This window comes from Silurus aristotelis, assembly GCF_946808225.1.
Source record: "Silurus aristotelis genome assembly, chromosome: 25".
In the NCBI taxonomy this organism is placed as follows: Eukaryota; Metazoa; Chordata; class Actinopteri; order Siluriformes; family Siluridae; genus Silurus; species Silurus aristotelis.
The window spans coordinates 4930993-4955084 of NC_139598.1; the positions used below are offsets into that span (position 1 = coordinate 4930993).

At 38.0% G+C, this 24092-nt stretch overlaps 2 protein-coding genes across 9 annotated transcripts; both read right to left on the bottom strand.

Moving 5' to 3' along the window:
• Positions 1-1776: 1776 nt before the first annotated feature.
• LOC310719987 (V-type proton ATPase 116 kDa subunit a 1) lies at positions 1777-17147 on the bottom strand. 5 transcript variants are annotated; one of them, XM_083530230.1, is made up of 20 exons: positions 17015-17147; positions 15908-16004; positions 15668-15746; positions 15476-15573; positions 14121-14249; positions 13955-14052; positions 13603-13717; positions 12527-12609; positions 12238-12331; positions 11600-11812; positions 11354-11504; positions 10257-10390; positions 9725-9900; positions 9315-9408; positions 7497-7615; positions 7203-7404; positions 6960-7067; positions 3613-3730; positions 3357-3519; positions 1777-2262 (listed from the first exon to the last, which is right to left on the bottom strand). In XM_083530230.1, the coding sequence occupies exons 2-20, from the start codon at positions 15995-15997 to the stop codon at positions 2175-2177; spliced, it is 2352 nt and encodes a 783-aa protein (XP_083386356.1). In that variant the 5' UTR covers positions 15998-16004; positions 17015-17147; the 3' UTR covers positions 1777-2174. The 5 variants fall into 5 exon arrangements, with proteins under 5 accessions (XP_083386356.1, XP_083386354.1, XP_083386355.1 ...); XM_083530228.1 differs by having other exon boundaries at positions 15908-16051; positions 17015-17093; XM_083530229.1 differs by lacking the exon at positions 17015-17147 and having other exon boundaries at positions 9725-9885; positions 15908-16151.
• Positions 16786-23511, bottom strand: cUnh8orf89 (chromosome Un C8orf89 homolog). 4 transcript variants are annotated; one of them, XM_083530235.1, is made up of 6 exons: positions 23127-23511; positions 21568-21693; positions 21065-21170; positions 17996-18100; positions 17853-17899; positions 17146-17359 (listed from the first exon to the last, which is right to left on the bottom strand). In XM_083530235.1, the coding sequence occupies exons 1-6, from the start codon at positions 23392-23394 to the stop codon at positions 17220-17222; spliced, it is 792 nt and encodes a 263-aa protein (XP_083386361.1). In that variant the 5' UTR covers positions 23395-23511; the 3' UTR covers positions 17146-17219. The 4 variants fall into 4 exon arrangements, 3 of the variants coding, with proteins under 3 accessions (XP_083386360.1, XP_083386361.1, XP_083386362.1); XR_014531628.1 differs by having other exon boundaries at positions 17220-17359; positions 17996-18095; XM_083530234.1 differs by having other exon boundaries at positions 16786-17359; positions 17853-18100; positions 23127-23503.
• Positions 23512-24092: the final 581 nt, after the last annotated feature.

The window sequence follows — 24092 nt, forward strand, 5'->3', positions numbered from 1 at the left end:
ATGTTGATGGTTAATTAAATGTTTAAATAATGTGAACACACAATGGTTTTATTCATTGGTGATTAAAGCTACCACATAGTCAGGTGTTTAAAGCTACACCAAAATTAAGTGTCGCAAATCCATTTCCCATTTTGTATTATTGCAGATAACATACAATGTATATACACTTCATGGAAATGGATCTAGAGAAATCAAGGATTTCTGAATCAAGGATCGGCTCTGAGCCCTTTCCTGATTGCAGTGGTGATGGACAGGTTGATGGACGAGGTCAGACAGGAATCTCCATGTACTATGATGCTTGTGGTAGATATTGTGATTTGTGGTGAGAGTAGGGAGCAGGTTGCGAAGAGCCGAGAGGTGGAGGTACGTGCTGGAGAGAAGGGGAATAAAAAGCAGTAGAAGTTAGAGAGAGAGAGGGCAGTGAAGTGGTGCAGTTGTAACTTGTGTTAGCAGTGCAAAGTAATGGAGTGTGTTAGAGAAGTGAAGAAAAGAGTGCAGGCAGGGTGAAGAGGGTGGAGAAGAGTATCAAGTGTGAGGACAGGGTGGTATGGAGATGGACGATCCGCTGTGATGACCCGTGACAGGAGCAGCCGAAAGAAGAAGATACACTATATAGACAAAAGTTTGTGGACACCTGACCATAAGATTCGTATGCTGTTTTAACATCTTATTCCACATTTAGTCCCCATATAATAATCTACAATCTTTTGGGAAAATGTTTCACTAGATTCTGGAATGTGCTTCTGGAAATTTTATCTAATTGGCCACTTATACTATTGTGTATCTCCAACTTTGTGAATCACATAAGGCTGGAGAAGTTAAGTGTCCCTATATATTAGGTGTGTAACGGTACACGTATACTGAAATTTGACAATACAGGTCTTCCGGTTCGATGCAATCCTTTTTTGAGCATAGTTAGAATCTGAGTTTCCCCAGGAGCGTATTAAGTGGCGGACCGCAAGTTTGTTTAGTCTGTGCCTCGGACTTTAAAAAGATATTAAAGATTATTTTTAAACTTCAAAATATACACAACAATGCCAGGGGTATAACAAAGAAACTAGAGTTAGTCCAGTCTTACTGTGGCTACTCACTTCGTACCAGAAATAACATTTGTTTTGCGCATGCAGGAAAACACTAAAGAATCAATAGCGCTAGAGATATGGATTCAAGATTCAAGATTTTTTTATTATTTGCCACGAACAAAGTTATATGCAGGATACAACTGGCAATGAAATAAAAAGTTAAAAAAACTTAAAAATCTTGAATCCTAAATGCAGCTTTCAAGAATTTCTTTTAAAAGGAGAAAATCCTGACAATTCCGCATATCGAGAGAGTAATTAAATGCAGGATGTATGGAATGAAGACATTTTTTTAATGCATGCTGAAATAGGAACAGTTAAGAAGAACATATCTTAAGAAAATAAATATTTAAATGTAAAACACACACACACACACACACAAACACACACACACACACACACTTCTGTTTTACTCAAATGGGGTCTAACAAATGTAAACTATTTAATGTAACTTTTTCCATTTATTTGATTTTATTTAATCGATTTAATTTGTGCTAATTTAATTTATTACTCAATTCAATCAATATAATAAAAACGTTTATTGCATTAATTTGATTTATTCTATTTTTTTTTATAAAATATTATAGAATAGAAATGTATAATATTTTATAAAATATTATAGAAGTAGCTCTCAGTTTCAAAAAGGTTGGTGACCCCTGACCTTAAAGAATCTGGATTCGCTCATATCTAATTCTAAGTCTGACAAAACAGTTCAAAACAGTAGAATTTGCACAAAAAAAATCAACAATTTGCCTTCATTTTATATCCCCAGCAAAATCACAACGAAGGGGGAAAAAATGCACAAAAAAACATGGGTCATTCTATGAGGTGAATATCGATGCTGCTGCTAGAGATGATGTATGCGGGTGGTGCAGCTGTGGCTGCAGTGAAAGGAGACTTGTTGAAATGTGTTGATTGGGTTTCTTGTTTTAGTAATGCCATAATTTTGCGTTTCTGTATAATATTGATAGTTTCTATAGCCGTGGCGTCATAATGATGGTATTAAGAGATGGATTGATTCAGGCAGGACATTACTGAAGGAATAGGTTTTAAATGCATGGCCCGCCACTGGTGTACACGACTACATGGAATACTTTACCGCTGCTGTGTTTCCTTAGACTTGAAGGACAACGGTGTAAATTTAACTCCATCTCCGTTATAGAACTTGTTCTGGAACTCAACCCTGTAAAAAATAAAAATCAATAAATAAATGACACACAAACACACAGATACGTCTTCAGAGAATTTCCTACTAAAAAACTTAATATGACGAAACAATAGGGGGGTAATGGTACACGTACTCGGTACTGGGTTTTTGGTTCGGTGCACATCGTTTTTATGTGCGGAACATAGTTAAAATCCCTTTTATTACGCATCAAGTGGCGGGCCGCAAGTGTGTTTAGTCTCCGCCTTGCGTTTTGTGTTACTGGAGTTACCGCAGTGTCACTGTGGCTTCTCACTCAGTACCAGAAATACAATTTGTAGCACACTGTAAAACTTACTCCCATCGTTTTTTTAACAACAGTCTCGCGATACGGATTCTTTAGCGTTTTACGTACAGCTTCAGGAATTTCTCCTAAAAGGAGAATATCCTGACAATTCCACATATCGAGGGAGAGAATGAATGAAGCAAGGAAAGAATAAAGACATTTGTTAAAGTCTGCTTAAATAAGTAAAGCAGCTAAGTAGATCATATCTTTAGAAAGTTCAATATTAAATGTAAAAATCACACACACTCTGTATTACGGGGTCTAGAAAATGTCCCATCAAAATGTTCCATTCCATTTCTTATAATTGTATTCAATCTACTGTATTTATTTTGAGCCAATTTAAACGATCACTCAATTCAATCAAAATATTATTTTAGAAACTTTTTAACCATGCGAGCGTTTAATCAAAAATTGTTTTAAAAATGTAAAATTCACAAAGAGGTAAAAATAATAAACTGCGTTAATAAAACACAAGCTTCCACTAATCGTATGGAAATGGAACCGAACCGTGACTTAAAATCCCGAGGTACATACTAAACCCTGAATTTTGCGTATCGTTACACCCCTACTAAACAGAATAGGTCTATTACTATTAAAGTTATATAATGATATATAAATATGTTTATATGTTTAAATGTTATATAAATTCCTCACTGGCCATGACCATGATGTCACAGTTAACTCACTGTGATTTGCTTCCATTACGCAGGTTAATAACTTTGAACTGCCCATTTTTCGGAGTGACTATTAAAACATAACAACATATCATTTAATAATACACTCTCACCAGTGCAGACGTAAAGCGTGCAGGAATGCAGACAGTCCCTCCATGACTATCAGGACTGACACACTTAGCAACACAAAGCAGCAGAAGATCAGCGCGAGCGTTGGCGACGACCCGGAGCGCAAAGCCACGCGCATCAGCATCCGCCATAAAACCTCCGATAACTCTACACACACGATTAATGCTCTTGAACAAATCTGGTTTTCTTCTGAGGTATGTTTGTGTAAGTGGGTAAATGGGTGGGTGAGGGAGTGAGTACCTGAGTGGGCAAGGCTAAGAGCCCACATCCGCAGATAAGACGCCGTATTGGAGACGCAGCCGAGGCAGTGTTCTATGGTGTGGATCGCTTCGTACACAAACACATCGCTAAGACCGACCTGCAAAAATAAAAAAAATAAAATTAAGTTTTAGTGAAAGATTCCAACTTATCATTTGATGGGGACATTAAAATGATTTTTGCTAAAATATAGCAAAAATCTCTAGAAAGAATAAAGAAGCAATAAAAACATATTAACAAAGGTAAATACTGAATAAAGGAATAATATATGCAGCATATCTGATCAGGCATAACATTATGAGCACCTGCCCAATAATGTGTTGGTCCCCCTTTTGCTGCCAAAACAGTCCTGAGCATTAACAGCATTAACTTGTCTGTTGGATTGAACCACACGGATCAGCCTTCGCTCCACACGTGCATCAATAATCCTCGGGTCACCACCCGTGACCCTGTAGCCGGTTCACCGCTGTTCCTTCCTTGGAGCACTTTTGATAGACACTGACCACTGCAGACCAGAACATCCCACATGAGCTGCAGTTTTGGAGATGCTCTGACCCAGACGTCTAGACGTCACAATTGGGCTCTGGTCAAACTCATCCAAATCCTTACCCATTTTTCCTGCTTCTAACACGTCAACTTTAAGGACAAAATGTTAACTTGTTTTCTTATTTATTGCACCTACTAACAGGTGCCATGATAAAGAGTGTTATTCACTTCACTGGTAATAGATACAAGTGATTATGCATTAGTGTGTTCATCTTTCACCCAGTGTTGAGTTGTTAAACAGTATTATGGTGAAAGAAAAGAATGATTGCAATTATTTTCATAAAATGAGAAAATGAGCTCTGCTGCCTTTATAGACGTGACCTTCTACTCCTCATTGACTCAAACAATTTCAGCATTTTTTCAAGAATTCTTTTGAAGGAGTTTACTAATCTGGTTGCCATCGTTAGCACGATAGCACCCCCAGACAAATCACAGCGTGCAAAAATATTACATATGTAAATATGACTTAAAATCCTGCTTTCCTAGGCATAAGTCATAATTCAGACTTTTCAGTCTGATGGGTTTAGTCTTCAAGATGGATCTATGCCCACTTCTGTCAAGTCAATTTAAGAAAATGCAAAAAAAAAAAATACATGCATTTTGGTTCTGCTTCGACTGCAATACAAAACTTTTAGACACTAACCGTGTCGTCACTGATCATATGACTGATCAGAAACTGCATTTGAGTGAACCTGTGCATGCCGGTGTGTATTATCTCAGTGTAAAGTAAACTCTCAGGTTTGCAGTTATGAATTATGATGATGTGACAGTTAAAGGGTGTGTTAGAGGGTTCAAAGTGCAGGGTGTGGACTATTTCTATGTATGCGTGTAGAAGAATCCATAAAGTAATGAGAATACGGCAAGAATCTTGCAGGTAAAAAAAAACAAACAATGCCTTTTATCTTCAGTAACACTGCTAGGTGTTTGTCAGGAAACGCCTTCCGTAAACAAAAACAGCTCGGAATCTTGTGCATTTATGTGAAAGTAGTAATATGATGTAAATTATGTAGAGAAATATTGCGTCAAATATAACTGCAAAATTATTCTATAAAGCCAGATTTTTTTCGCAAATAATCGTTATTTTTTTTAGAATCTTAACATTTCATTGCCGGCTTTTAAGTCTTTTTGGTATGTTGGGATGTTAGATAGGTTGTTCTAAGCAGCTTCGCTTTTTCAGCAGACTTTGACTTTTAATTGCTTTAAAATGTGTGAATCAAATAAGGTTGTTTTTTTCCCAAAAACATGGACATGGAAGATTTCTGTATTCAATGTAATGTTTTAAGCAGAGGACATTCCTGGAAAACAGGGATCCCTGTTGCTGATGATATGATGATCTTGAGGAATGCTGTTGCACCAAACCGTCACCTATAATTGTTCTGGCATAAGATCAGATGACTGTAAAGGTTATAATATACGAGTTATACAACTTTCATCTGGATAGAATGTTTCACCATTTATACAGTGTGTTCTTGGGCTAACGCATCTTCTTACTTCACAAGCCGGGACATGCCCATTTTGAACCGTGGCTTGCCTGAGAAACCATAATATCTGCTATTGCATGAAATAAAACCACCAATTTAACAGAATACAAGCAGCCTGCATTACACAATGTACCTTTTTTTCACACAGGCAATACTGTATACAGTACTGTATATAGTACATATAGTTTTATATTATTACTACACAATTTGCTAGTTAATGCTTTGCTATACATATCATGTTCATTGTGGTTGAGCAATCCTGTTATCATCTTCACAGCTCATCATAATTAACTGTATAAGAATAATAATGGCACCCAAAGACCAACTTAAATACAACCGATTTAATTATTTGATCTAAAACAAATAAGAACAAATGGCTTGCTTTCCTTCATTATTTTATACCGTGTTAGTCAGCAGTGTACAGTAATGAAGTAAATGTAATTCGTTACTGTACTTAAGTAGCTTTTTTGCGTATCTGTACTTTTCTTTTCTATTTGGTGGCGAATGTTTAGTTTTATCTTCAACACATTTTGACGTCAAATATCGCACTCTTTCTGTATATATTAGAAGAAATTCCTGATTCGCCACAACACCCGTGGCCTTATTTGCGTGATTTTTTTCGAAGTACTTGAAAAGAAAGTTTTGGGCTCATGGTCTTTTTAATAGATATCAATCAGTGTTTGGCTCATTAATATCATTCTATTAGTCGATCGGTAACAGAATCTTTTTTCTCTGTGTTGAAAAAAAGTCTTGTGACAAAAACGAAATAAAGACATTGCCGATATAATAAATCACAGGACTTAGAATACTTAAGTACATCTGAAGGGAAATACTTTTGTACTTTTATTCAAGTGAAATTTTAAAGGAAGTTGCACTTCCTTTGCACTTTTACTTTGAATATTTTACCTGTGTATCTCGTGTATCTCTCTTTTACTCAAGATCCAATATCTCTACATATTCACATATTAGGATTAAGTGTCCTTTTACTAGAGTTAATCAGCTTGTAGTGTTGAAACACACATCTCTATAGTGTTACCTGCTGTTCGTATCAACAAACAAAAAAAGAAACAGATGCGGCGAAGAGCTCGTGTTGCAGAGAAAAAGCTCTTTCAGCGCCTCAAAAAGGCGACTGGGTGTAATGTGATTAAAATTAATTAGTGAATGTACGCATGTGATGTGACTCATATGATGAAAGGGTGTGTGTGCTCTGTGCACACGTGTCTATGTTTGTAGACATGCACTGGCTTGTATTTCAAACGTGTTTCTAAGAATATTCATATATTTTGAATAGTTACACCGCACCTGGTCTGAAATCTTTTCTTGTCTTCTGTACATGAGCAATGGTTTTATTAGCAGCATGATAGGGATCATGAGCAGAGCCTGGACCACCAAGAAGATCTGGACAGCTTTCTGGGGGGGGGGGGGGGGGTAGGAATAAAGCACAGATTGGTATTTTATTATGGTGTTTGTGTGAGAAAGGACACTAAAAATACATCATGTTAATCTACAGTATTTACTGCGGCGTTATAATAAATAACGTGAGACCTGTCCGCTGTAGATGAATTTCTCGTCAGCTTGATAGTTGAAAAACATCATGTTGATGAAAATCAGGAGGATGCTGCGGTCACACTGCACGCCCCTGCGCCACTTAAACAGGATGAGGAAGATGAGGTAACCGAACAGAGACAGCAAGAAGACGAGCTCCGGTATGAAGCGCAGCAACACGTTGCGGACTTTTCGGAAATGTCTGGATGACAGCGGACATGTCGAGGTTTTAGAGGAAGATCAGCGGCCAATATTTGAACTAATTTGATGAAATCACATGCAAACAATACGCACATGTAGTTGACCGCGCTGAGGGTCAGGCCGAAGGTCATGTGACACACTCCGATTATAACTGCCATCTTCATCTTATAGGAGTTTAGGAAGGAGAGTTTGTTCGATGCAATATTCCACACCTATAAATAAAAATATAATATAGTTAATACAGTGGCAGGCGGTCAGGGCCAGCAATTGACCTTCATTTACAACCTAAATTCTATTATTTGTTCCATGAAATTGTATTAATTTATTCCCAACAGTTGACTCTCTTCATTTCGTACATGTATGTGAATGTCCAAGCATATTTCAGCCTCTATGTGCTGCCATGTCAATCCAATCAGCCCAGGGCCTTCAAAGTCAGTACTGCTGGCCTTTTTACCACAGAGAATGTTATCAATTAGTCTGTTTCTTTAACCAATCAGATTTTATATTCGCCTCATGGAGATAGCATCAGCATTTTTCCGTTCTCTGATTGGTTGGTGATAGGGAATCTGTTACAGCCAAGTCGACTGGCAAAACATGTGTGTAGCGTACTGCACACATTAATACATCTGAGTTAGACTTTTTTATGTCTTTTTGTCTTTTTTATGACTATTTTTTATGTCATTAGACAAATATTATTTCTGAACTGCTCCAGATGATGTTGGTGCACAGTTGCGGTTGTAATGTAGAGGTTTGCAGCTTGCTTTAGTAAAATGGTATTAACCCTCCATATGTGAGATGCCTCTCTCTCTGTAATGCCACGTGTTGTTATACTGCGTTTTTGTATAGTATTGATGATTTCTATAATTGCGACATGATAGTGGTGGTATTAAGAGGTGGATTAAGTCGGGTAAGTCCCCACTGAAGGCCCAGGTACCAAATAGACGGCCCGCCACTAAGTTAATGTAATATATTTTTTTTTTTAAATTCAAAACAGGGCTGATGCACAGTGACCAAAGAAATATCCTGTGCAGTCGAATTCAACATGTAGTGCATTCTAAATACACTTTATGGACAAACGTGGGTGGCCTCTAGAGGTCAACCGATTAAAAATTCAACCATGAATTTGAACGATCCCGATAACTGATTAATTAACCAATATTTTCAAAAAGGATACTAGATAATATTAAAAAAAAACACGATGTAAAATTCTGTACTAAACATTATTACAAAATAATTTATTAATTCATTAATTTCAATCCAAGCAGACCTTCTCAGCAGCTCCAGAAACATACACAACCCGGAAAAACTATCGACATGGATTTTTGCAGATAGTTCCAGCAATCAAGTATCGTTGCCAATTTGTCTGCAAAAACGATGAATTGGTCGACCTCTAGTGGACACCTGACCACTCAAAAAACTAGAACCTCTTTTTATGCTTTAGCACTGAACTAAGAGGCACAAATATGTCTCAGCATGGCATTGCTTCTGTGCACAAAGGGAGCTCCATTAAGACAAAGACATTTTAGTTGCACCTTCTCATGATGCTGTTTAGTAATCTATGTCCAGGGGCATTTATACTGACATCACATTATACTGCACACAATAGGAATCCATTCAACTTATTATGGGACTTCTGATGCCATTCGGTTACATCAGAGCCAGAGCAACAGAGCTGGATAGGTATTCAATCACTTCTTTTACATTTATATCTGCATATAATTCTAAAGTATATAGATTTAAGTCATATAATTCAATATTACATCACATAATTAACAAAACAAGAAGTCACCAAAAATGTGTTTATAAACTAGGCTAAGATTCTACATTGCGTAGCCAAATGACACAATAAGAATGTGATGGCATATCAAAATGACAGGATGTGCAATGTGTTTGACACTTGTATGCACTGACTGGATCGATGCCAAGCATGTACGGCGTTCCAGAGTAAACTCCTGGTACCGCAGGGTTCAAGTGGAGATGATCAGAAGTGTGCAGGGTTTGGTTGCTGAGGGATCAAAACAAAAAAAACATTAAGACAAAAATACATTGTGATCATGACATGAATGGTGTGGCTGTGTGTAATTCAGAGTAATTTCTGCTTATATATACAGAATAATATTGATTTAATGCTCAGATAAATATATATATATATATAAATATATAAATATATATATATATGTTTACACATTATTTATCATTTATTATTTACTAAAGATTCACAGATAACTAGTTAGCTAGTAAGGAAACTGTTTCTCAAACTACTTCATGTTAAAATGCAGCTTTGAAACTGAGCCTGTCCTCCCAGAATCTCAGTGTCTCACCTCCAGGGTCCACTGGGCCAGAACATGGCTTTGACGCTCCACGTCGAGCCGACGATGTTGAAAGATTTGGAGAAACAGTCATTATAAATGAGACCAGTGTAAATGGAGAAAAAGCCCATCAGCAGGATGATGTAGCGTCCGCCCACCAGTGTGGATACAATCTGGAGGGAGAAACTCTGGAAATCATTAAAACATTACTTCATAGGACCTTAAATGTCGTTGTGCGAGTTGTTTACTGTTAAATGACCATATCGACGGACAAAGCTGAGCAGCTGAGTATATTTCTAAGCTGGAAAGCATTACAGTGGGAAACATTTAATTGGACTTGCAAGGCAATATTGCATTTCACAGAACTGCTTTCAATACTTATACAATTCAGCTCTGAAGGTCTTGGGCTCATCCTGGTCAACATCTCTGGTCAAGCTTTGATTAAGGGTTGATGATGTCTTTTAGTGCCTTCCAGTGGACATGACATGTACAGGGTACTTTCACAATGGTATGTATGGTCATTTTCCCACAATTAATGATCTACCTCGTTCTTCTGCTGGCTTAATTTCTGCTCGTTCACGATGATCCAGGCAGCAACCAAAGTCAGGATGAGTCCATGACCACAGTCTCCGAACATCACGGCAAACACAAACGGGAAGGTCACTATGGTATAAGGAGCTAAGATGGAATGAAAAAGAAAGTTTTACTCAGTAGCGTTTTACTGCTCCGATCGTCACTTTAGATTTCACAGTAAAAACATTGTTGAAACCTTCACAATCTTCTGATTAAGTATGAATGAACAGCTTAATATTTAGTAAACCAAGAGAGAGCAAACCCTGAGTCCCCCAAGTGGTCATACAGGACCATTAGCTATCAGATAGCTGTCTCCTGTCCTTAAAGTACACAAACCATGTAAAGAAGAGACACACTGGGTAAAATATTACTAAAAGTAAAAGTGCTCCCTTTAAACTTTCACTTGAGTAAAAGTATAAGAATTAGTATAAAAAGCACATTGTTTATTAGTCTCAAAATGTTCTGCTTGCTGATGAACTAATGATGAACTCTCTTCTTCTTTCCTTTACTGTATATAAATATATTATATTTATATACAATATATATATATATAAAAACAAAGAGATATAACAGACACAAAATAGAAAAAAATTTGTATTTGATCGAGTGAAATAAGTATTTGATCCCGTACCAACCAGCAATAATTCTTCCTCCCACACACCTTCTAATATCAATTCATTAAGTATAAAAAAAAATCTCGCCGCAGAAAACTCCGTTAGCGCTCGCGGTGTCTCGTGCAAACGGACTGCGTGCCGAAAGAGAATTGAAATAGCTAAAAACAAAATTCAACTCCACCTTCAGGTCCCAGGCCATGCTGTCAAAAGATGAAAGATGTGCACATGACAGGATGAGTGAAAACAAGTGTTTAACATTTTTTAAAGTTCATTTTTGTGTGACACTTAAAAATATTATTGGGTGCCTGTTGTTTTTCTCAAAGGAGCCAAAGGCACCTTAATTAATTTTTTAATGACCCATAATATAGTTGCTGATCAGAGCTGCTAAAATAACCGATTTTTAAAAAATGTAGCAGTTTATCCATTAACTAGAACGAAAAACAGCTGGTATGACCTGGATTCATCTCCTGATAACTGTTCACGCCATATGTATCGACTATCTGCTGGAAGCCTGTGGTGAAGCGGTTCGTCCGGTTAAATGTGGGCGGAGTTTCAGGGCTCTGGATACGATTTAGGACAGGCCTGACACTGGAACCGGCATTCTCCTGCAGGCACACACAAACATACATAGGATAAACAGTTTTGCATCGATGCTCACCACGTGAATCAAACCGTGACATGCTGATGATTTTTTGCTCACGGCAGCTTTAGTCAGAGCGTGCTGAACGTGGCCTAGATCTAATACCGGACACCAAATCTCTGCAATGGTGAGTCTGTGGGTGATGTCCATGCTGCACAGGTTGAGCGTGTGGTAGATGGACTTCATCTTGTGCACTTGGATGGACCAGTCTGTAATTCGACTTGCTGCTTTAATCAAAACCGAAGTGCAGAATTCTTCACACGCGTGCAAGACCTGTAGACAAGCGAGACATTTTGTACGCTGAATGAAAGAATCTGTCATTCAAAAAGGTATCAAGGTCTCAAATTTAGTCTATTATGCATAAAGTACAAGCATATATACACACATATACGAGACGGTATCAAAAAGTTCCGAGATTTTGTAACATGCCAACAGATGACATCACAAGGCTGCACGCACAGTCACAAGGAGCACCGACCTTCATAAGTCAGTGTGCCAAACGACATTATTCATTGTACATCAGGAGCTGTGCGACCGGTGCTATTCTGACCATGTAAGCACCCTGTCACATCACACATGGGTTTCTCGCCAGATTTGACTCCTGCAAACTACGCCCTTACCCCGAAGAGGAAGCTCCTTCTGATGCTAAATGCAATTCATGTCTCTTTATTTAAAAAAAGTATTATGAAAAGTTTTACCATCTGCAGTTCCTTAGCGCGCGTCCGTATGTCACGCTTCATTTCCTTGTGATCGTGTAAAGTTCCTGGGCACGGGTACAAAGTGACACTAAACCTTTAACACACAGATGATACACATATAAAAACTCTTCTATCCTTTTATTATCCGAACCAGGTTCTCAGTAATAAGCAGTAAACTGTACCCCAAAGGTCAAAGATTTTTAGTTTTTGATGTGACATTACAAATATTACAAAAAGTTAAAAAAAAGTTGGAATTACGGAATATAAGTGCACAGGCAATTTCTCTCACCCTTCGCATATTTTCCTGATTTTTCTCTGCACCTGCTCTCCTTGCACCCAGATGATAAAGGCGTCTTTCTTTACCATGCCGTCCTGCCAAAAAGAAAATATATTAAATATAGCCAGTATGGTTGCTGCATGATCAAATACCAGTAATACACAGGAGCTGCAAAAATGATAACACAATTTATAAGGAACACAATTTATAAGGAAACAGTCTAGTAAAGATTATATACACCGACCAGGCATAACTTTATAACCATCCATCAGACATAACATTATGACCACCTGCCTAATATTGTGTTGGTTCCCCTTTTGCTGCCAAAACAGTCCAGACTCATGAAGCATCAACAGCATTACCTTCTACAGCAATTTGAGTTACAGAAGCTCATCTGTTGGATCGTAACACGCGGTCCAGCCTTCACTCCTCACATGTATCAATGAGCCTTGGTTGCCCATGACCCTGTCGCAGGTTCACCACTGTTCCTTTCTTGGAGCCCTTTTGATAACTACTGACCACTCCAGACCAGGAACCACACAAGAGCTGCAGTTTTGGAAATGCTCTGTCCCAGTCGTCTAGACATCACAATTTGGCCATTTTCAAGTTCAAATCCTTATGTTTGCTCATTTTTCCTGCTTCTAACACATCAACTCTGAGGGCAAAATGTTTAATTGCTGCTTAATATATCCCACACACTAACAGGTGCCATGCTGAAGAGATAATCAGTGTTATTCACTCGGCGGTCATAATGTTATAATGTCAAAATGCCTGGTCAGTGTATATTAAAAATTAATAGGACTGTAATAACGTTTTATTACACTCAGTGCTGCTTTATTGAAAGGTCTTCACTTCACACTCGTGCAAAACCAGTATATTTTTGTACATTGAATGAAATCATGATAATCGCATGAGCTCATGATTGAGGTGTGATTATCGATTGCAATCTGTCTCAAAGTCTCACATTTAATCTATTATGCATACAGTACAAGCATGTTCATACACACATAGATGAGATGGTACCAAAAAGTTTAAAAACTACAAAACACACAGGAACATACAGTGGTACATCTGTTTTCATTTCGGACCTCTGGGAGCTGTTGAATCTCTGCACGGCGCAGCAGGAAATTCTCGTGAAAAAGGCGCCACAGGACTTTCTCGAATGTGGGAAACCGATCGTGTTTAATCACACCAGTGATGAACCTGAGAAATGAGGATTCAGATCAAAGAAACAGGCAAATAATGTAAAGTAATAATAATCATAATAATTCTCATTCCACATTTAGTCCCTATTTACTGTTATAATAACCTCCACTCTACTGAGAAGATGTTTTCGACATGTTTGAATGTTTGATTCAAATGACGTCATTTGAATGTGTGTGTGTGTGTGTGTGTGTGTGTGTGTGTGTGTGTGTGTGTGTGTGTGTGTGTGTGTGTTACCCCAGTTTGGGAGCTGTAACAGTGCTAACGTTGTTTCGGCGCTCGGTGAGCTGCGGGCCATCGTTCTGAAGCTCGGTACAGAAAAGCTGCATCTCAGCCTGAAGGTTTAATCACAGAATTAATATAAAACATGATCAATATCGTGTCATTTTGAATTTTTTTTTACCTCCTGGAAAAAGTCGTGAATGATGTCGAGCAGTGCACTGATCTCTAGCAGCTCAGTAAGGTTCCTCTTCAGTGTTGTATGATTAGAGTTAATCTCCTTCAGCTCCTGTTCCAGTGCTTTCACCTCACCCTGTACAAATGACACGACAATACACACACTCGGTATACAAGATAAGACCATAAACAGAATTCACGGGTTCGGGACGTTTTTCGTTTTTTTAAGTCACGGTTCGATTTCGGTACGGTTAGGGGGAAGAAATGCAAAACATAAAACTGCTTGTCATTTTTTTATGAATGCAGTTTCTTATTATCATCAACATTTGTAAACATCAACAGTTTTCATTTTAAAAACTATTTTAAATAAAATGCCTGCTTGGTTACATAATAATTATTTTTTTTATTTGATAATATTTCATAAAAACAAAATATATAAAATAAAAGAACTTAATAAATAAAATGTATACAATACACATTTTTATTATATTTATTAAATGAAGTAATTAATTATATTATTAAAGTAAGTATTGTTTAAATAAAAATGTAATAAATGGAGAATTTTAATTAAATAGTTTACATTTGTTAGACCCTGTTTATTCACTACAGCTGTGTATATAAGTGTGTGTGTGTGTGTGTGTGTGTGTGTGTGTGTGTGTGTGTGTGTGTGTGTGTGTGTGTGTGTGTGTGTGTGTGTGTGTGTTCCATTTAATACAGCGGGGAATATAAGTATATAAGCATTTATATCAGTAAGGGGATTTCTAAGTGGGCTATTGACACAAAACTTCCACCAGATGTAGCCATCAAGCCAAATATTGAATTCATACAAAGAAATCTGATAAAAATGCTGATGTGTCAAATACTTATTTTCCCTGCTGTATTTAATTTTCTAAAGATATGTTCTACTTAACTGTTCTTATAGCTGGAAATAAATTGCTAAAGAATCCATATCACTAGCATTAGCGATGATCAGAAAGTGGCGATTCCGAGCACTACAAATCGTATTTCCAGCATGGAGTGAGTAGCCACAGTGAGACTATTTTCTTTTTAAACCCCTGGCATTATGTATGTTTTCACGTTTAATAATACTAATGTGTGGAGACTAAACTTGCGGTCCGCCACTTAAAATATGCTCATTATCTGTTTAAAGCTGCTTTAAGACAATGTTCATTATTAAAAGCGCTAAAAAAGAATTGAATTGAATTTGTGAGGGAACTCAGACTATGTTCCACACGTAAAAAGGATTGCAGTCGGTACACATGTGCCAAAATCCCTGTAACCAAAAAGTTCAGTACAAACACATATTCCGTTACACCCCTAGAAAATACATAAAAAACATAATAAAAAAAACTTTGACCTCACCTCAAGCTTCAGTGTGTCTCTACTACACTGAGTCTCCTCACTGCATGATCCAGTCATAACGGGAATGTTGTATCGTGATATTTCAGCTTCAAAGAATTCTGGAAATTCGAGATTATTGTTAGAATAGAATATTAGAGAAATAACGCTAATGTCTCGCATGAAGTATTGGTAAGTTCAAATAGAATGACTTACTGATGATTCTCTCGATTTCCTCACACTTCCTCACCTCGTTTACAAATCTCCTCTGAGACAAAGTCATCCCTGGGTTTAGCTGTAATAATAATAATAATATTAATATTAATAAAGATTTATTAATAATAATAATAACTGTGCAGTCATAACAAGCAGTAAGCTTGTGAAGAGTTTAAAAATAAGTTGCATCCAGGCCAAAGAGAAACGCACAATCACACACACACGTACAGCTTTACTCACATCTCTGAACTCGACGAGTCCCAGCAGGCCGAGCTCATTAACGCAGCTGAGAGCTGATTCAGTTTGAAAGAAGAGTTGTAGTAAACACATCTCCTCGCTGCGGAATAGTGAACCCATACTGCTGCTGATTTGCCGTTATTCAAACTCCAAATAAAAATAAACCGTCTCAGACACTCAGTTCCTACTTACTTCTCTCAGTGTCTTTGCGATGAGATTGCAGAGACTAGTGTGTTTCAGTCAATACATACAATGGATTAAAACACTGATCGATACAGAGGCTGATCGATACAGACGCTCATTAATAGGGACCCAGTCGTTGTTCAGACCGTGCAAACAGTGTGATCCAATCTGAATTATTTACCACATGATTCACATGGCAATGGTAATGATTTATCATGGGTGATTTAAAAGATGGTGAGTTTGTACACACACACACACACACACACACACACACACACACACACACACACACACATATGAATCTCTTTGCTTGAATCTGTCTCTGGTTAATCAAAAATATTTATGTGGAATCAAATCTTTAGACACATTTGGCAAATTTTAGACCTCATGTAAATAATTTTAAAATATATATATAATAAATGATTGTAGAATGTTTATAAATTTTAATAAAAAAAAAGTTATTTCAAGAGTTCACACACACACACACACACACACACACACACACACACAAACTATTCAATTTCCATTCGGATGAGACCCTACTGCTAATTACTGAAAGAGTCAATACTGTTCAGCTGGGTACAATACATACTCTCTCTCTCTCTCTCTCTCTCTCTCTCTCTCTCTCTCTCTCTCTCTCTCTTTCTCTCTTTCACTCTCTCACTCACTCACCCTCACTCACACGCCACATACAATGATTTATTTGAAAGGTGTTTATACTACCTTCATACTTTCTAGCAACAATAGACAAACTGTAATACTTTTTTTTTTATTTGTATGATGAGTAAATAATTGAATAATAATGTTTTAATAGGAATGGAATAATTCCTGTTTAATATTCCTATTCCATATCATTTCCCGATCCTAAACTAATCTCCTCGGCATGTACACACACTTGTCAGGTAAACGTACTGCTTAGCCATTTACCTGTTTGTCCTTCAAGCACCAATATTTGTCTCATTTAAACCTCTTTAGAAAATAACAGTCAGAATTCAACACGGTGGCTTCATGGAGCTCTAAGTCCTGTTATTTCCCTCATTTTGTAGCTACCGTGCCGAACTTAAGGATCGCACTCCCGCCAAAAAGACGTTACTGTCCGAGAATCGTTTTTTATCCTTTTTTCTTGAGGTGACTAGGATTCGTGCCTTCTGTTCTTTTTGAATTCTATGATCCTTTCGTGGCGCATGGTTTTCTCCTGCAGGGTGGACATTTCCAGAAGTCTCCGAATGAACAACGTTGAAGCTCCCAACACTGGATCTGCATATGGCTCATCTAAACAGGGAAAATAGAGAGCTGTACGATAGGCGCACTTTAAACTAGAGATGATCGTCAATAAGGAATACTACATCTAGAGAAGAAGGAAATTTGAGGGGAAAAAAAAAAAAGCGAACTGGAACTGGAATGCGATGCTCAAAAAGCAAATACCGTACCTATGGCCAGGTGTCTGAATACTTTTGGAAATCTGTTGTATATCACAATAAGCCTTTATAGTTATTTTTATATTCATAAAAAAATATCAAACTATAAAAACTAGGAAAATAAAAGAAGATAGTAGTCTGTATACTGAATTTCCTGAAGACAAAGGGAGAGGGAAATTAGGGATACACCCATATCTATTAAAACAAAGAGTGATCAACCTTAATTATTATTCGAATGATAACATCATAATTATTAGTGACCTATTTAAAAGATGGCATCCTTTCAAGTTCAAAAGGGTTTGAAAAGTATGCTATGTGTACACTGTGTGAAAAATGTTTGCACTCACCAGGGGTGGTAAATGGAGAATGGAGAGTGGAGAGATTACACAGTCTGCTCGTTATAATCCTGCACACACACACACACACACACACACACACACGCCCACAGGCTGGCACGTGAAATGCCAAACCACTCACGTTTGTTTGCCACAACTTTACTTTACTGTTTCTGGAGAAGCCGTGTGGGCTGATAGGTGACGTGGTAATTGATACCGGATCTGACGTTACAGCGTTGCGTCTCCATCTGTCTTCTGAGCTGAGATTAAAGTACAGGGCGTTAATGGGATGCACCGATAAGGTATCGGGTCTCAGCTGGTAAGGTGCTGGTAATCACGCACGTCATGAATGTGCCGTAATGTGACGTGAACCAAGTGCACTAGATGCAACACACTAGATCTAGAACACTTCATGATTAATCATAAGCGCTTAAGCGGCTCTGAGAAAACAATACAATAAATAAGGCATGCTTTAAATGGGTTGGAGTGGAAGATCATGAATGGCCCGCTTTAGAGATCTGACCACAACCCTACTGAACATGTGTGGGATGAATTGGAATGCTGACTGCACCCCAGGTCTCCTCACCTCACCTACATCACTACCTGACTTTCATTACACTACCTTTCCTCTACCTTTCCAGGTGAAAAATGTTCTGCATTTAAGCAGCCATCATTAATTCCACATTCCATATCAGGGAAGTTTTTCTTGCTAACTGTCACAACTGGCTCGCTTATTAGATTGTAACAGATTCTATCTAATTGTAACAGATGTTAAATATGGGACGTGGCTCCTTTAAGAATTCTGATTCAAAAATTATTTTCAGTGGAGTTTTTTTTATACATTATTTTTATGTGTCTGAGTAAAGAAAAGACGTCGTGTTGTGTTGTAGGTTTTCATTTTGCCATTTTTATATTAATTTCTTTATCTTATATTATATTTATTTATTTATACCCCATGACCCTCCTCTGCACATGTCCAAACCATCTCAATCTCGCCTCCCTCACCTTGTCCACAAAACCTCCTACATGCGCTGTCCCTCTAATAAACTCATTTCTAATCCTGTCCATCGTCGTCACTCCTATTGAAAATCTCAACATTCATTCATTTCATTTCATTCATTCATTTATTTATAAAAGCACATTTAAAAACAACCCAGGGTTGACCAAAGTGCTGTACAAATTAGAATGAACAGGTACAGGTATACATTACAAACATTACAAAGAAAACAATAAATGAATAGATTAAGAGCTTAGAAGATGTGTTTTAAGATTTGATTTGAAAGAAGAGAGTGATGATGCCGACCGGATCGATGCTGGAAGGTTATTCCAAAGTTTAGGGCCTACTATTGCAAAAGCTCGGTCTCCACGATGCTTTAACCTCGTTCTACGAATAAAGAGCATTCCGAGAGTGCCTGATCTGAGGTTTCTAGAGGGGTTATGATGGTATAAAATCTCAGAAAGGTATATAGGCGCTAAACCATGTAGTGCTTTAAAAACAAAAACTAGAATTTTAAATTCTATACGCAATTTTACAGGTAGCCAATGCAAAGAAGTAAAATCGGATTGATATGATCAAACTTTAGTTTTCCTCTTAAAAGTCTGGCTGCAGCGTTCTGTACTGTTTGAAGACGTCCGATCAGAGATTGATTTGCTCCATAATAGAGTGAATTACAATAATCGAGACGTGAAGTAATAAAAGCATGGATAAGTAGTTCAAAGTTCTTAAAAGATAGAGCAGGTTTGACTTTTGACAAACGTCGTAGGTGAAAAAAACATGATTTGACGACAGCATTAATCTGTTTATCAAACTTGAGCCCTGAGTCAAACAGAAACCCAAGATTTTTTGCATATGGAGTAACATAAGAGCTTAAGATGCCGAGGTCTAAATTGCTAAAATCATAAAAATCACTTGGACTAAACAGTAAGACTTCAATTTTGTTTTCGTTTAAGGATAAAAAATTATCGGAAAGCCAAGTTTTCACTTCATGAAAGCAAGACAACAGAACCTCTAAGGAGCTTGGATCACTGTGTTTAAAGGGGAGATACAGTTGGATGTCGTCAGCGTATAAATGAAATGATACTCCATGTCTGGAAAAAATGGAACCCAATGGCAGCAAGTATAGGGAGAACAGTGTTGGGGACAGGATGGATCCCTGAGGAACACCACAGGAAAGACATGCAGTAGAGGAGGTATGTTGGCCGATTCGGACAGAAAACAGCCTATTAGTTAAAAAAGACTGAAACCACTTCAAAACGATACCCTGAAAGCCTAAAAGACTTTCCAGTCGAGAGAGAAGAATAGAGTGATCGACCATGTCAAAAGCAGAGCTGAGGTCTAAAAGGACCAGAGCTACAGCGCTTCCGTTATCTGTAGCCAACATAATGTCATTGGTAACTTTCAGTAGAGCAGATTCAGTACTGTGCAATTTTCTAAAACCTGATTTGAAATGAATCATAAAATGAGTTAGACTCAAGAAAATTATTTAGTTGGGTGAATACAACCTTTTCTAAAATTTTAGAAGTGAAAGGGAGATTAGAAATTGGCCTAAAATTAGCAAGGTCAGACACGTTAAGATTTGGTTTCTTCAAAAGTGGAGTTACAGAAGCATGTTTTAGGCAGTCAGGGACCGTGCCAGTACTCAAACACATATTAATAAAAAACACGAGTTCAGGGCCCATAGTGTCAGCAACTTGTTTAACAAAATGTGAACGAATACTATCATATGGGCAGAAGGTAGGTTTCAGATGAGCAATAATATCTTTACAAATCTGAAGAGATATAGGACAAAACCTGTTCCAAGTAGAGGAGCAGCCAGTAATTTCAGATAAATAATGCAAAGCAGGTGATGGTTGTGGCCTGGACTTGGTTATTTTCTCAGTAAAAAAAGTTTTCACATAAAAAATCAGACACATCTGGAAAAGCATCAACAACTGGATTTAAAACAGCATCAACAGTTGAATATAACACTTTAGGTCTATGATAATTTTTGAAAATAGTCTCTGACAGGAATTTAAATTTTGCATACTTAATAGCTTTCTGAAATGTAGATAGGGAGTCCTTTAAAATTTCATAAGACACCTGCAGCCTGTCCTTGCGCCATTTGCGTTCTGCTCGTCTACAGATTCGTCTAAGTGCACGAATAGAGTCGTTAAACATCTTCAGCTCTGATAAAAGTAACAACTGTTTTTTTATTAAAATTATTATGATTTATTAAAATACTCACACTAAAGTGCAGGATTTTGTGAAAGGCAAGTACTTCCTGTTTACGCTGCACCTTTGACTGGGAACTGGAGGTAAAAGAGTTGCATGTTTGATGAACAGTTCTTCATCTGTTTTGAAAGAGAAACAAGCTGGTCACTTATAGAATAATCGATATTTAAGAACTCAGTCAACTACAGGTATGTGAATAATAAGGAATGAACTGAATGTACAAGATACATGACACAAGTTTCAATGTACAACATGGAGACGGGTAGTGCGAAGGTCACAATTATTGGAACAAACTATAATTAAATAGTTATTAAAAAGAGAGGGCGCGAGTGAGGGAGTGCCGTCTGACTTTGCATTAAACTGTAATTGTTTATTGCTATGGTTACAATGGTTTATAAGGCAAAGCGTTTCTTTTAAGATGGTAATTTAACTGACTGGAACTACCTGTATATCCAATGGTTTGAGAGCACACCTTCCAGCCAATCAGAATCGAGTCATTATAAGAAGTCAACACACCTTTTAAATGCTGATGAGTGCTGGAGTAAATCCTGTCTCCCCATCTGCGATCAAACAGGAAATGTCGTCCAACACTATAGTCCTGAGGGTTTTCTGAGCTCAAAGTCAGAATGGGTGCACAGTCTCCTAAGAAACAAGAATGGACATCAGAACATGACATGAGACATGAGTCTAATATGTAATAGCCTCCTTCAACTATTTGAAACTCAGAGTGGTGTTTTGTTCAAGTGCTGGACTGAGTCACTTCACTCACATATTATCTAAACAATGGCCATCGGTCAGGTGTAACATTATGACCACCTGACTAATATTGTTTTGGTCCCCTTTTGCTGCCAAAACAGTCCAGACCCATGGATCATTAACAGCATGAACTTCTTTAGCAGTTTGAGCTACAGGAGCTCGTCTGTTGCACCACACGGATCAGACTTCGCTCCCCACGTGCATCAATGAGCCTCAGCCGCCGGTTCACCACTGTTCCTTCCTTGGACCTCTTCTGATAGATACTGACCAGTGCAGACCGGAAACATCCCACAAGAGCTGCAGTTTTGGAGATGCTCTGACCCAGTCGTCTAGACGTCACAATTTGTCTCTTGTCAAACTCAAATCTTTATGCTTTAACATTTTTCCTGCTTCTAACACTTTAACTCTGAGGACAAAATGTTCACTTGTTACCTAATATATCCCATTTACTACCTGGTGCCATGATGAATTATTATTATTATTATTATTAGTTCACCCCCCCCGTCTGTTACTCGCCTTAAAGTTTGTGCACCCCTGAGCAACTCTTTATAATATTACAGTAATAACACTGTAATAAACACCAGGTTACGTCAGAAGAAGAGGACCATGTACCACTGTTTCTCTCTCTCTTCCCCCTCTCCATCCAGCTCTCCTTCTCTCGTTTTCTTTCCCTCTTAATTTCTCTCTTCTCTTCCTCTCTCCATTCTCTTTCCTTCTAATTTCTCTCTCCTCTCTTTCTGCCCCTTCTCGCTCTCCTTCTTCTCTCTCCAGCCACCCCTCCTCTCTCTCACCTTTTCAGCTCTTCCCTCTCCTTCTCTCTCTTTCTCTCCCTCCTTCCCCCCTCCCTCCTTCTCTGCCCCCACTCTCTCACCTTTTATCCTCTCTCTCTCTCTCTCTCTCTCTCTCTCTCTCTCTCCTTCTCTTCCCCACTCCTCTCTCTCACCTTTTATCTCCTTCTCTCTCTCTCTCTCTCTCTCTCTCTCTCTCTCTCTCTCTCTCTCTCTCCTTCTCTTTCCCACTCCTCTCTCTCACCTTTTCTCTCTCTCTCTCTCTCTCTCTCTCTCTCTCTCTCTCTCTCTCTCTCTCTCTCTCTCTCTCTTTCTCTCTCTCTCTCTCTCTCACTCACACTCCTTCTCTGCCCCACTCCCCTCTCTCTCCTTTTATCTCCTTCTCTCTCCCTCCTTCTCTGCCCACCTCTCCCTCCATTTCTCCCCCACTCCTCTCTCTCTCTCTCTCTCTCTCTCTCTTTCTCTCTCTCTCTCTCTCTCTCTCTCTCTCTCTCTCTCTCTCTCTCTCTCTCTCAGGTGAACAGTACTCACTTCGGAGGCTGTTCGGCTGCTGTTTTTCCGACGATATAACATTAAATCTCACTCCTTCAGTCTTGTCCTCGACGGGTGAAAATGTAAAACAGGACTGTTTGCTGTTTGTGATGTTTCTCCTGAAGTACAGCAGGTCGCTGGTAGAAGACCCTGTACTGACTGCTCCTGTCTGTTTAGAAGGAAAAGTCATTGGGATTGGGATTTTCTTAAGATGATATTTTGACATAAAGACGTCGAAATCTGTATTTCCAATCGATTGGAAAGTCATTTAGATGTTAACTGTATCATTATTTGATTTAGGTATTAGAAATACTTCTCTTCTCATCCTTTCAGGAAAACCCGTTTCCTGTCCCCTCAGACCGAGTACACGCTACTATAGTTACCACATCCCATAATAATTACGACACGCGTTACTACGGTACCTTCACCTGGGTACGCATGCGCAGTTTTACTGAAACAAGGTATTAGAAAGGAGTTGAGAAAAGAAGTTTGCCTATACAGTATAATACTTCTTTTTTCTGATTTATTGGTGTTGCACAAAGATGAGCAAATGGCAGCACGTAGGATCTTTAAAAACAGCCCGCAGGACTGATCGCTGCAAAAAAGAAGTCTGCTTTCATATAAGAATGTTAATTCTCCAACCAGGAGAGGGCGCTAGTGTCTGCCGTTCACCATAGTAATTAAAAGAAAGTAGGATCTGCTCCCTTATTTCTATTTTCACTATTAAAACTACTAAAAAGAAAATTATGACATTATTTACTCACCCATATATTGTTCCAAATCTGTATGAGTTTTTTTTTGTTTGTTATAATTTGTTAACTTATAAACAGTAGAAAGAAACTTTTACAGTTTTTTGGGGGGACGACTCTCCCATAAATAACTGTATTATATACACCAATCAGGCATAACAATATGATCCCTTCATCCCAACATACTTTATTGTTGCCAAAACAGTCCTGATGCATC

What these genes read in the sequence shown, in the direction of transcription:
- LOC310719987 (XM_083530228.1), bottom strand. Translation starts at nt 16,024, where the DNA reads ATGGGTTCACTATTCCGCAGCGAGGAGATGTGTTTACTACAACTCTTC. An exon ending in ATCAGGAAAATATGCGAAGG is followed by an intron (nt 12,332 to 12,526) that starts GTGAGAGAAATT and finishes TGTGTGTTAAAG; the next exon opens with GTTTAGTGTCACTTTGTACC. An exon ending in ACGCTCTGACTAAAGCTGCC is followed by an intron (nt 11,505 to 11,599) that starts GTGAGCAAAAAA and finishes GTGTGCCTGCAG; the next exon opens with GAGAATGCCGGTTCCAGTGT.
- cUnh8orf89 (XM_083530234.1), bottom strand. Translation starts at nt 23,394, where the DNA reads ATGACTTTCCAATCGATTGGAAATACAGATTTCGACGTCTTTATGTCA. An exon ending in GCAGCCGAACAGCCTCCGAA is followed by an intron (nt 21,694 to 23,126) that starts GTGAGTACTGTT and finishes CTTGTTTCTTAG; the next exon opens with GAGACTGTGCACCCATTCTG. An exon ending in CACTCATCAGCATTTAAAAG is followed by an intron (nt 21,171 to 21,567) that starts GTGTGTTGACTT and finishes CTTTCAAAACAG; the next exon opens with ATGAAGAACTGTTCATCAAA.